This window comes from Macaca nemestrina, chromosome 5, assembly GCF_043159975.1.
Source record: "Macaca nemestrina isolate mMacNem1 chromosome 5, mMacNem.hap1, whole genome shotgun sequence".
In the NCBI taxonomy this organism is placed as follows: Eukaryota; Metazoa; Chordata; class Mammalia; order Primates; family Cercopithecidae; genus Macaca; species Macaca nemestrina.
Genome location: NC_092129.1, coordinates 13,227,838 through 13,241,223, shown reverse-complemented (window position 1 = coordinate 13,241,223; position 13,386 = coordinate 13,227,838). Strand labels below are relative to the sequence as shown.

The following is a 13,386-nucleotide window of genomic DNA, read 5'->3' as shown; positions in this document are numbered from 1 at the left end:
ATGAGGCCCAAAGAGTAACATTAAGTGACTTACCCACAGTTATGTGCATGAGGTTTTATACGGTTAGTAGCAGTACAGGATCTCAGATACACTCCTGACTCCTAGTGGTGCTCTGTTCTTCCTGCCTGCCCCTTCTCTCAGGATGCCTCTGGATCGCCACCTGCTGGAGGAATGAAATGGCTGGATTCCTTTTGGGTCGGGGTAAGCATGTGCCTTGGCACTGCTTGATTTTATACCCTGCCTATTCTTCTTTGGTTAGATTATTTCAGCTCTGAAAATGGTTTTCTCTGGATGCAGACTTCATATGTGAATAAATGTTTTTTATAACTTGCATCTGCTTAGAGTTTTAAACAACTGATGGCTCAAGTCCAAGCCCTGAAGAATTGCAAGCAGCTTTCTTGCCCACTTGAGTATCAAAGTCGGGTTTAAAGTCATCGGATACATTTAAACCTTTCCACCTAATATTTTCACTGTGACCCAAAAAACACAAAACCCAAGTAAAAAAGTATTGGAAGTGAAGGGATGCAGGGGGATTCTTGGGGGCAGTTATAGCACATGTGTGAATGTTGAGGTTTGGGGCAATAGAAAGTTGTGTTGCTATTGCTAAGCCCTCTAGAGACAAGCCACGTGGGTCTGGAGATGAAGCCAAGGAGAGCAGCCATTCTTAGTGTCAGTTCCCAAGGAAGGGTCAGGTTCTCAGACAAGAAACAGACCCTGAAGGGGCTGGCCGGCCAGCCGGCTGGTGTATAGTCAAGACAAGCTGGATTATGCTGCCATAACAAATAACACCAAAGGTCTCCATGGTTTATTAGAATGTAATATATTTTTATTTTTTCCCTTATTTCTCCAAGGAAAAACAGAATGTAATTTTATTTCTTGCTCACACAGCATTTGCCATGGGTGGTTTGGTATTTCCATGTGGAGGCTCAGCCTTCCAGGCTATTTTATCTTGGGTGTCTCTGTCTCAACATGGTATTTGCAGGTTTTCCATGCAGAAGAAAAGAGATCTAGAAGCTCTCAAGCCAGCTAGTAAGTGCTTCACCTTGGAAATGACACATATGTCACATCACTTCCACTCACTGCCAACTAACTGCTCAGAAGTAGTCACATGGCCTTGCCTAACTGCCACGGGGCCAGAAAGTGTGAGCCGCCGTGTGCTTAGAAAGAGAGAACTGGTTATGGGCAAGTTCTAGCGGTGACTGTCATGCTGCAGAAGACGCTTCTCTTTGGATTCTGCCCTTTCCAGGAAGCACTCAGAGGTATATGTGTGTCTACGAGTATCGTCTTGTGGAGGGGGATAGAAGAGGTGTCTGGAATCTGGAGGGGGAGCTGAAACAAAGTGGAGATTCATGCTGAAGATGATCACATTAAATTTGATTAGCCATATCATCTCGATTCCAGGTATTTTCTGAATTTATTATCTATATCCCCAAAATATATATATATATATTTTTTTTTTTTTTTTTTTTGAGAGTTTCACTCTGTTGCCCAAGCTGGAGTGCAATGGCGCAGTCTCAGCTCACTACAACCTCTGCCTCTTGAGTTTAAGTGATTCTCCTGCCTCAGCCTCCTGAGAAGCTGGGATTATAGGGACGCACCATCATGCCTGGCTAATTTTCATGTTTTTTGTGGAGATGGGGTTTCACCATGTTGGCCAGGCTGGTCTTGAACCCCTTACCTCAAGCGATCCACCTGCCTCAGCCTCCCAAAGTGCTGGGATTACACGTGTGAGACACTGTACCTGGCCTGTATCCCTCAAATATTAATGAAGTCTTTCTCTTCGCTGAGAGTTGGAAAACTGAACAGGTGTGGCTCATGCTAGCCTGGTAGACTACGGAGAAGGTGATCTTAGGGGCAAGGGGGAGCCACATGTTCCAGATGAGGTTAGCCAGTTTTAGAGATTCAAGCTTTAATTTTGATTTAAATTGCTGACTTTTCTTTAAGGAGCAATATAATCAACATATAAATTCTCCTATTCAAATGATCACTTTTTTTCTTTTTCCTTTTTCTTTCTTTTCACTCCTGGCTTCAAGTGATCCCCCCACCTTGGCCTCCCAAAGTGTTGGGATTACAGGCATGAGCCACTGTGCCTGGACAAAATAATGACTTTTTTTTTCTTTCTTTTAAAGAAAGCTTTAAACTTCATCATGTCCCACAGAGCATCTAGCAGAGTGCCTTGTCATAAGAAGCACTTGACAGTGTTTATTCAATAAATTAAAGAGTGAATCAGTGAAATGAGAACTGTCTACTGCATTCCCAAAGGCCAGCTTGTCCTAGGACTCTCTGGAGTCTTATCCTCAGCCCCCAGGTGGATAATGAGGACTGGGAGACTCCAGAACTGATCCCATCACTGTAGAAACACTCAGGACAGGCTGAAAGTCCTGGGATCACCTTTGCTTAACCTGCTCTTGTCTTCAGATTGTTGGGTTTGCCATTCATTCCAATAACTAACCATTCTCCAAGTCCTGCCCTGCACTGATACTTATCTTGGACCCTTTCTGCAACATGTAACATGATTCCAATGTTTATCCTTTCTTTTCTGTTCCCAACATCACTGGCTCTTGTTGACTGCCAGTGGCAAAGTATTAGAGTACTGCAGCTGTGTGAGTGCCTGAGACAGTATCATTGCAAAAAGTGTACCATTGCAAGAAGATATTTCAGTGTGGAGGATTGGGTTGAGTACTATTTGAGACACACTGAGTTTAAGCAGCATTCAAGAGGAGAGATCCAGCAGGCAATTGGAAGTACAGAACAGGAGACTGGTGGATTCAGGGATGGGAAGACACACTTGAGAATAACTGGCATCAGCTGGTATTTGTTGCTATGGACATCAAGAAAAGAGTGTGAAAAAGACGTTATGTGTGAAAGGACTTTGTGTAATATTGGGTGTTGTTTTTTATAATTAGCATTTTTATGTGGATCCAAGAAAGAACTTAGATGGTGAGAAAAGGAAAAGGAACCAGAAGCTTTCAGAGAAGGAAGAGCTGAGACACAGGAGGAGAAGCTAGAGAAGAGAGTTGCAAGGTTGGGGCTGGGCTGGCAAAGTGCTTAGGGCTCAGAGCAGCAGGCAACAATGAGGATGAAGTGAGGCAGTGGCTAGGAGGTCTCAATGGGTAGACTGGCTACCATCTCCTCCTATATTCAAATTCCCATCTAGCTTGGCCCCACCCTTCCCATGCTTAGGACCCTCTCTCCACTCCAGTTGCCAATACCAGCTCTTACCAGTGGGCTCCAGTGGGCACATGGGAATCCTTCATCCCATTAGCAATAAACTCAGCCTTGTCCAAGTGTGGTCCAGGGACCCTGGAGGGACCTGTGACTCTTGGTGAGTCCATGAGGTGAAAGTCAGTTTCCATAAAACCACTAAGACATTATTTGCCTTTCTCTCTCATTCTCCCACATGCACACAGTTGATTTTTTCAGGAGCTACATGATGTGTGAGATTCCAACAGATTGAATGCAAAGGCACGTATGAGAATCTGGCTGTATTTTACTAACCCGGACATTGGCAACAATTTAAAACAATGCCACTTTTCTCACTAACTTGTTTCTTGTTTTGGAAAATGCTGTTACTTTTCATAATGCTATTTAGGTAATATTTTGTATGCTTATTGTTATTTTTAAATGAATTAAATATCTAACAATTTCTCTGTTTGATTTCTGATACTGGTGATTATACATCCCACCCACATAAAAGCTCTTTGGGGTCTGCAAGCATTTTGAAAGTGGAAAGTAGGGCCAGATGTGGTGGTTCATGCTTATAATTCCAGCACTTTGGGAGGCTGAGGCAGGAGGATCACTTGAGCCCAGGAGTTTGAGACCAGCCCTGGCAACATAGCCAGAGCCCATCTGTGTTTTTTAAAAAAATTTAAAAATTAGCTGAGCATGGTGGTGCACACCTGTAGTCCCAGCTACTTGGGAGGCTGAGGTGGGAGGATCACTTGAGCCGGGGAAGTCAAGGCTGCAGTGAGCCATGATTGTGCCACTGCACTCCACGATCTCAAAGTAAATAAATAAATGAATAGACAGAGAGAGAGAGAGTCCTGAGATTGAAATGTTTGATAGCCACAATGGAATTCCTTATTTTCTTCAAGCTCTAACCCCTTCTCTAAGAACAATATCTCCTTTCCCAGAATTATTGTGAAGATTAAATATTTCGGTTTGCCAGCCACTGTGATTCCAATTATTTGCTATCACATATGGGGCTGTGCAAAACAACACCCCTGTGCATGCCCCGACACCCACATCTTTCCTGTTCCAGCCTCAAGACCACGATGACTTTAGAATGGGGGCTACTATTACTACTACTACCAGGAGGGCTGCAGAGCACAGGGTTGGGATCCAAAAGACATGTGCTTACTCGATATGTTTGTGAAACCACTTACCCCCCCGAGTGCCCCGGTTTCCTCATGGGTAGTAGGATAATCACATCTCCTCGCAGAATTTGCTGTGGACGACGGATATGGTAGGAGCAAATGATCCTTCCGCCTTGGCCTCCTAAAGTGCTTTGTAAACTAGGAAGTGCTGCATGGTTACCTATTTTGACGTTATTAGTGTGGGTGGATAAGAAAGGCAGAGGAGCGCAGGTCTCCAGGGAGGAGAGGGGTGGGCTCTGGGAGGTACCTTTGTGTGTGCCAGTGTGCTGATGACCTGGGCTCCAGGAATCACAGCAACAGCCTCTACTCCCTGGAAAGTGCCGTGGTCTCTGCATCAGGCGCCCAGAGTCAGGAACCAGCTGCAGGCAGGGCTGTCTGTGCTTACCGGCTGTGTAGTCATAGGCAAGAGCTCCACGGCCTGCCTGATTGGCGGTGATCAACCCTGCTGCACCTTAGAATCTTACGAGGAACATTAACAAGTGCTGATGCTGGGGCCACACATCTGACTCACCACACCTGACCCTGGAGGTGGACCTAGGCCTAGGAATGTGTAGCATTGAGAACCACTGGACTTTTTTTTCCTGTCAGTTTATCCTACTGACCACAAGATGGTGCCCTATTTCTGGGAAATCTTTGATGTTCACCAAACAACAATTAATTTCTGTATTAATCCTGAAAACATGGATTTGAATTTAACAACCTTCTCCAGCATCTCATTAAGCCAGACCCACATGCTCTTGGTGTCTAGCCATTTAATGAGTATCTTTTCCCTTCTGTTAGAAACCAGTGGTTGGAATGTGTCTTCTGTTTTGCGTTCCTCAAAAGGCTATAACACAAAGTAGAAAGTAGGATTTATGATCATAATCATTAGTATCAATGACAACTGATGTTCGTTTAATCGTTTAATCCTTTGCCATTTGCAAAGCGCTTTTCACCAACAATCCTCATAGTAACTCTATGAAATGGGCATTATGATTCCCATTTATAAGATGACACAACTGAGGCTCAGAGCACTATCTTGGTTGAGGTGACAAAACAATAATGAGCAGAACTGAATTTTCCAATGCTGGATCTCGAGCCCTTCCCACTGCATCATTAGAGACAAGCAATCAACCACCAGGAACCCAGAAAGTACAGCCCTGAGATAGGAAAATTCTCAGCACAACATCCGGAAAGCCCCTTAGGCAAGCAGGCAAGACAGACTGAAGGCTCCATGCAGCACAGATGAAAGGCTGGCGGACCGGCATGTTTGACTGGACCGAGTGACCAGCGCGGGTAACAGATGTGAGGGTCCTAGTGAGCTGCTGGACTGAGTCAGTAGACACTCGACAAGAGGGCAGATTTTAACATTTGTAATTTTCTATTCCAGAAAAATGAACTGCTATATGCCAATAGGGAACATTCATCTTAATTCTGACTGTATAAGAAGTTATAAACTCATTTCCAAAGAAAATCCTTTCCTACCAGCAAGTGACGTCTTTTGAGATTAGTAAATCTAATAAAGGTAACTTACAGACTTGCTGCAAGACAGATTCCCGTAACTGAACAGGAACCCAAATGTCAGGGACCCAGGCGCCCAATCCTTCTGCGTGTTTTTAATCTCAGATAAAGCAGCCATCAAGTGTAGGTTCCAGTTACGTGGACCAGCAATACTGTTTTCAGGACAGAGGCAATGAAATGGAAAATGTAATATGTTAGCACTTCGCTAATTTTATTGACTTCAGCGTATATTTTAGCAATTCAGGATTCTGCTTTAGCTGTGTTCCGTGTCTCAGCTTCCCTGTCTATCAAATGATTATAATGGCACCTATCTCATAAGACTGTTACATGGATCAAAAGAGTTTATAAAGCACATAGAACCATGTCCAGGACACAGAAAACATGATGTGTTTCTTAAATAAATAAATGGATATAAGCACATCCACTTATCTTACAAGTGAAATTTTAATTTTTTTCAATATTCCAACTAATTTTAAAATTATGTTATTTGCACACTTGTAAGTACAGGAAATATATATACATTAAGAAGATAAAAGTATTGCCTTATTATTAAATTTTGAAGTCCCACTGAAAAGGCATAAATTTGATTAAAATAATGCTACAGTCTTTTCGGCCTCAGAAATAGGTTAAAATTACTTAAGTCCATCCTGTTTTTCATCTCAGGATTAGTGATATCAGCAAATAAGCTCATACACTGCGTAAAGAAATATGAGAAGTGATAAGATTTTTCTTTTTCTTCTCTAAGAAAAGCTTTCCTTTTTCTTCGCTTGACCTCTGTTAAGTCTGGGAACCAGTGATCAGTTTGGAGAGCACCCTTGGCACATGGTGTTTTCTCCTGACTCTAAAGACATCCCCCGTCTGTGTTTTGAATTGAATGGGAGCTTTCCACAGCACTACTCAGCTCAAACCTCCATCTCAAAGTATACATTTAAAGCATTTCAAAAAAAGAGCATTTGCTGAGAGACTTCTAGGGAGAAAGACTGGAATGCTGAGAATGTAATAGGGGCAGGACTTGGAAGAAAGACAAATTGAAATGTTGCTCTCCAATCTAGGGGTTGCGTTTCATGTTGGCATTACTTTTCTTTTAGTAGAGCTACCACACTGTTTCCTAGTGATGGCTATTCTTGAAGACTTGGGTTTTTTTCTTGCGTGCTATTTTATGAAATAAACTTTGTAGATTTCCAGCCACCATGGAACTCCTTCCTCCCCTCCAGAGATCCAGCCAAAGCCTTCTAGCCCCACTTTCTGCATAAACCCCTCTCCCAGCTCAAAGAGCCTCTTCCACTGTAGCCAGTCCCACCAGGCCCCTGGAGCTGGGGAAGAAGATTGCAGACTGGGGACACAGAAGTGGACACATGCTCCAGTTACTTAGGTGGAGACTGAGCTACTGAGTTTTTCCCTCAGGGTTTAAGTTCTTTTGTACCAAAATGACATTATAGGGAAGCTACACTGAGAATTACATAGGCTCCTACACATTGGGACAGCACCCCAACTAACATTACATGATTGTTTCTATGGAAAAATGAAACTTTATTCCCAATATCTGCCCTCAAATGAACTTTTTAACATAACAGTTATAAAAGTTATAAAAGTATGTAGAAGAGGAGGACTCTTATACATACACTCACACTCAGGGACAGTTCTGTCTATCGGTCATACTGTCCATCTATCTATCTATCCATTCACATTATTTTTTAAAAAATTAAGGTACAGAATAATTACCAAAGGAATGGGAAAAGTAAAAAGCTAACATCTAAAGAATAAAGTTAAACATTTTATATTTACTGAGTTCAAATCAATGGTTCTGTTGTAAATTTATCTTCACCTTCATTCACCGAGTTAAATCAATCAATTTTTAAAACAATCTCTCTTTTTTTTTTTAAATAGTAAGAGACAGTGTGGTATAAAATATAGTACATGAGTTTTGTAGTTGTAAACTGTAAATCTCAGGTCAAGCTACTTAACTTTGCCAAGCCTCAGTTTTCTTATCTTTAAACAGGGATTATAATATTCACTTTCTATTTTTTTTTAACTGAGCTAATGTAAATATGTAGCATTAAATCTGGCACAAAGTGGTTATTTCCCATCTTTCTTCCCTATTACTTAACCTCTTTGAAATTACTGTGTTTCACTTCAATAAAAATATCTTTAAACCACATTTCGTTGACAGAAGGCTTGATTTAAATAAACTCTTCTCTCGGCTTGGGTACTCATCCATCTATCTGCTTGCCTTAATTAGGTTAATGTCTAAAAGAGACTACTGTGATGGCTTATTGACTAACAAATTAAATAGGGCCATGCCATGCCACACTACACCTGCCAGGAGATGGCTGGAGTGGCCAAGATATAAAAATAAAAAATAAATAATAAATAAATAAATAATAAATCAAATAGGTTCAAAGAGCTTACTTATGTTGACCACTGTAATCATTGAACTGACTTACCTCTGCCTTACCTTCCCCTAAATGCTTAATTTTCACTAGATTTTGTGGATTTTATGTTTTTTCTTTTTTTTTCACACTCATCCACAGCCGAAGATCCACTTTGTGACAATAGTTAGTAAAGCCAGGTTTTACTCAAAGATGCAAAAAATGAGCTCAGTGAAGGACAAATCAGATTTCCTTTGAAGCAGGCTTGTCAGGCGTTCTTTCCTATTTCCTATTAGGTCCATCTCATGGTGGAGTCGGCAGCAAGGGCGGGGGCAGCATGCTGCAAGGAGAGCAAGTGTCTACGGACAGTGGGAAGGAGCCTGCTGTCCACTGGGGTCCAGCCGGCCCCATGTGAGTGGAAGTCTCCTCTGCTGACGGAGTGCCTACAACTCTGACACCCACCCCCCCGCCCACACTCTCTCACTGGTCCCCATTCCTGGTTGCAGAGTTGGTAGTTCTGCCTGCAGATCTGCCTGTTGGCTGGAATTTGACACTTGCTCCTTAATTGATCTCATTATAATTCTCAATTTTTTTTTTTTAGAAGACTCTGTGACCACTTGAGATCAAGTCCTGCCTACTAAGCTTGATCTCAGGATTAAAAACATATTTTTTTATTATGTAGAAATCTGAAGGCCTAGGACATTTACTATAATTCATAACCAAAAAAAAAAAAAAAAACACATATAAGCCCATATTCTAAAATATTATCCCTTTTAGTTTATATCAGATTGGAAAACTGTCTTTGTTTTGAATTCAAACATAAGGCATTTCTCCCGTTATAAAAGATGGATTTCTAACGTGCCACCACCATGCAGCCAAAGCTTGAAGGCGTCCAGACATCTTGCATTTACTTGTGCATTCAAGGTTCATTCAGGTGGTTTAATGTGAAGCTAAAATGTCTGGTCTTACATTCATCTTCAGGAATGATGATTTTAATTTCATGGTACAGAAATAAGGCCAAATAAGAAAAAGTAGACCTAAAAATGTTAAGTGTTTAACTTACTAATCCACTAGATCTTTGACAGCAATTTTAGATTAAAATGGTCCAGAGGACAAAGTGCATAATTAATGATGAGAAAATGATTCCTTCAAGTCCCACAATAAGGAGTTCTGCCTGCGTTAACCATTTGTCTAGAGTTTTATTTATGTGAAAGTGACAGTTACTTCTTGGTTCTGTCTCCTTCGTTCCAGTACTGTTCAGTCTGCATTTCTGTGAGTCGGGAAATCGTGCGCTGAAATGCAAAGATTTCCTCTTCTCCAGTAAACATGGAGAGTCCTTCTGCTGAATCCTGGTTATAAAACAAACAAATTAAATTAAAGCTATCACAAATGAAAATCTACAGAACCTAAGCATAGGTTTAAGAAAACTTTTTAGGCTTACCGGTTTAGATTATGCCTTTTTTTAATAACTTTTTTTTTCATATACAATCCCTTAAATGAGACTAGAGAGTCAACCAATTTAAACTGCTAGGCAGTAAACACATCAAATTATCAGAGAGAAAACTTAAAAGGGAAAACTTTCTCCAGAAGTGTACATCAGAAATAAGTAATGTTAAACAAAACAAAACAAAAAAAAACGGTAGTTCCGAGAAGCTAGAAAGAGGCTGGTGTAGGCCTCCAGACAGGGTCCCATTGCCTAATGGGGAGGCCCTAAGGACAAACCTCTGGAGAGCCTTTTCCAATCCAACCAATGACTAAAGGAGAGCAAATGCGAATGAACAGTGGGTCTGGGTTCTGGAGAATGTGCCTGAGATCTAAAAGCCAGGGCTGAAAGCCAGGGCTGTTGTTAGTCTTCAGCTGCTGGGACAATTGATCCCACCATCTAGGACCAAGTTGGGAAGCCCTGTCTCTGTGAGGCTAGTAACCCCATCTCTGTAAGGCTGGTAACCCCAGACTAGTGACACCAACACAGACTCGTGGCCACTAAGTGGGCTTGGAATTTTTCTCTTTCCTTAGAGGTTTGCTAGTATGCTTTTTCAGAGAAAAATTCTGGATTCCTAAGTCCATCTTCTCCACTGATTCATTGTGAACCTTCATGGCCCTGAGGTCACATTCCCTGATTTCTTCATATATGATTGGCTCCATCTGCTGAGCTTACTTTGTCTTGATCCTAGGGGAATTTGAGACAGGGTTTCACTCCGTCACCCAGGCTGGAGTGCAGTGGTGCCATCTTGGCTCACTGCAACCTCTGCCTTTTGGGTTCAAGTGATCTTCCTGCCTCAGCCTCCCCAGTAGCTAAGATTACAGGTATGTACCACCACACCTGGCTAATTTTTTATTTTTTATTTTTTGTAGAAATGGTGTTTCACCATGTTGCCCAGGCTGGTCTTAAACTCCCGAGCTCAAAGCAGTCTGCCCACCTCGGCCTCCCAAAGTACTAGGATTACAGGAATGACCCATTGCACCAGCCTAGGGGAAAAAAATTTTAAGAGTCAATGATGTAAACTTTACCAACCTTTTGGCACCAGGCACCAGTTTCATGTAAGAGAATTTTTCCAGGGACCGGGGGCAGGGGGATGGTTTCGGGATGAAACTGTTCTACCTTAGATCTTAGGCATTAGATTCTCATAAACAGCGTGCAACCTCGATCCCTTGCACATGCAGTTCACAACAGAGTTGGCGGTCCTCTGAGAATCTAATGCTGCCGCTGATGGGACAGGAGGCGGAGCTCAGGTGGTAATGCTTGCTCCTCCACTGCTCACCTCCTGCTGTGAGACCTGGTTCCTAACAGGCCACAAACCAATACCAGTCTGTGGCCCAGGGGCTGGGGGGCCTGATGTAAAGGACTTTAGAAACTGAGCTCATGTAGCTCCTCAAGTGTATTCTTTCAAATTGTCAAAGACAGTATTTGGATGTAAATATTGCTCTTGGAGAACCAACATTTCAAATGATCCCAGTACAGAGATTTATAAGCAGCTATTTATTTCTACACTGCTATGGTCTGAATGTTTGTGTCCATCCAAAGTTCATATGTTGAAATCCTAACCCATAAGGTGATAGTATTGGCGGCGGAGCCTTTGGGAGTTGATTAGGTCTTGTGGGTGGAGCCCTAATGAATGAGATTAATGCCTTTATAAAAGATGCCCCAGAGAGATCCCTCACCCCTTCCACCGTGTGAGGTTTGTACAGAAAAGACAGAGGCTTACGAACTAGGAAGTGGGCCTTCACCAGATGGCACCCTGATCTTGGACTTCCCAGCCTCCAGAACTGTTAGAAATAAATTTCTGTTGTCTGTAAGCTACCCAGTTCATGGTGTTTTGTTATAGCAGACTAAGACAGACACATAGGTTTAAGTCATCATATTGGAAAGTTCACTTTCTAAACAGGCCTCATTCTCCCAAACTCCTGAAGATGCCTCATTTCTACTCAGGTTGATAAGGAATTGTTTCCTTGTTCCAGGCAGTCTTTCGCCTGTGGGGCTGGAAGAATTGGGCTCCCCTCAGGGGGTGAGTGTTGATAGTTGTAAACTTTTGACTAATATTTCAATTGTTGATAGGTGAGAAGAAACACATCCCGTAACGTTCTTACAGAAGGAGAAAATGCAAAGTCACTTCTGGTTGGCCTGGGGTGAATCACCAGACTCCAAGTTCCAGGAAAACTGGGCTAGCATCTGTTTGTTCCCTACAGAGTGTCCCCAGAGCCTGGCACCCACAGGTACTCCATAAATGTTTGCAGAATGGAGGTAGGGAGATTAATCAGGGATTTCTTTTCAAGCCCAGGACCTTGCTAGGCACTCCATGGTCCTGGACTAGCCAGCCCACATGCTTGGATACTGTATCATGCACTCTACAAATCCAGCAAGCATTTAGAAAGATATCCAGAAACGGCAGCATGGTATAGCAGAGCAAGCCCAGAACCAGACGCAGGTGGCTTGGCATCCAGCTCTGGCCTACCACTATTCAGCAGTGTGACCGTGGGCACCTTAGTCCACCTCTCTAGGCTTCATTTTTATCACATGCAAAATGGAGCACTGAACTATATGACCACTAAGATTCCCTCCACTGTTAAGTTTATAATTTTCTATATTTAGTGATATTGAGAATGATAAATTTGCTACACGGGCTTACAGGAGAAGCAGCAAATCAATGGTTAACTATACACTGCATTTCTTCTTCAAAATGTAGCCATGCATCAAACCAAAAACAATTAAGCTGTTTTATAATAAAAAGAGATTATGTTAATATCGCCTACCTGGCTCAGCCCCAAATCATCCATCAGTATTCTGCTTTGCTCCAACTCACTGTCATGATGTTGATGTAAAAATAAGCTTGATATAGGAGTCGACGCAGAGCAAATTACACGCACCTGAAATAGAAGAAAATGAGTAAATGTGTTACTCTTTACATTTCACAAGTTGAAGGTAAGAAAAATCTCACAAAATAAAAATCTGTTTTTCACATACAGAAGCTTGGATCTTTGCTTTTAAGACGTCCATATATTTTTTTCCTAATTGTTTATCTCTTTAAAGCAGTGTTTTAAAACTGCATAGTACTTTTCAGAATATTTCCACACAACTCCTACCACCCTGTGAAGTAGGGCACAAAGGTTTATTGGGAGACTTCAGGGCTGGACAGGACTCAGTTCAAGACGTCAGCCCAGATCTTCAGTTCTTAGTCCAATGCTTTTTCCATTACTGCTCTGGTTTGAATGTTTTTGTCCCATCCAAAATTCATGCTGAAACTTACTCCACAATGCAATAGGATTAAGAGGTGTGGCCTCCAGGATATGATTGAGTCATGAGGCTCTGCTTTCACCCATGGGATTCAGTGCCCTTATACAAGATTTGATGGAGGGAGTTCACCATTTTTTGCCTTCCATTCCTTCCACCATGCAAGAACACAACATTTGTGCCCTCTGGCGGCAACAAGGCATCATCCTGAAGCAGAGCGTAACCCTCACCAAACACCCAAACCTGCTGGCACCTTGATCTCAGACCTCCTAGAACTGGAAGAAATAAATTCCTATTATTTATAAATTGCCCAGTCTATGGTATTTTGTATAGCACCACATACTGACTAAGATGATTACACTGTGATGTTGACATTTATACCTGGCTGTTTGGAGCTGGTCTGTGCACCTAA

The 13,386-nt window shown here is 42.1% G+C and overlaps 1 protein-coding gene across 18 annotated transcripts in view; it reads right to left on the bottom strand.

Moving 5' to 3' along the window:
* The window catches only part of AFG1L (AFG1 like ATPase), a 256,149-nt gene that overhangs the window by 25,703 nt on the left and 217,060 nt on the right, over positions 1-13,386 (bottom strand). For 4 of the 18 annotated variants that reach the window (XM_071096259.1, XM_071096257.1, XM_071096256.1 and 1 more), the window contains exons 12-15: positions 12,497-12,610; positions 9,470-9,594; positions 5,890-6,028; positions 34-163 (exon numbers count right to left, since the gene is read on the bottom strand). In XM_071096259.1, coding sequence (XP_070952360.1) covers positions 83-163; positions 5,890-6,028; positions 9,470-9,594; positions 12,497-12,610 — 459 coding nt within the window. In that variant the 3' untranslated portion in view covers positions 34-82. The other 14 variants (XM_071096261.1, XM_071096262.1, XM_071096263.1 and 11 more) reach the window with 10 other exon arrangements.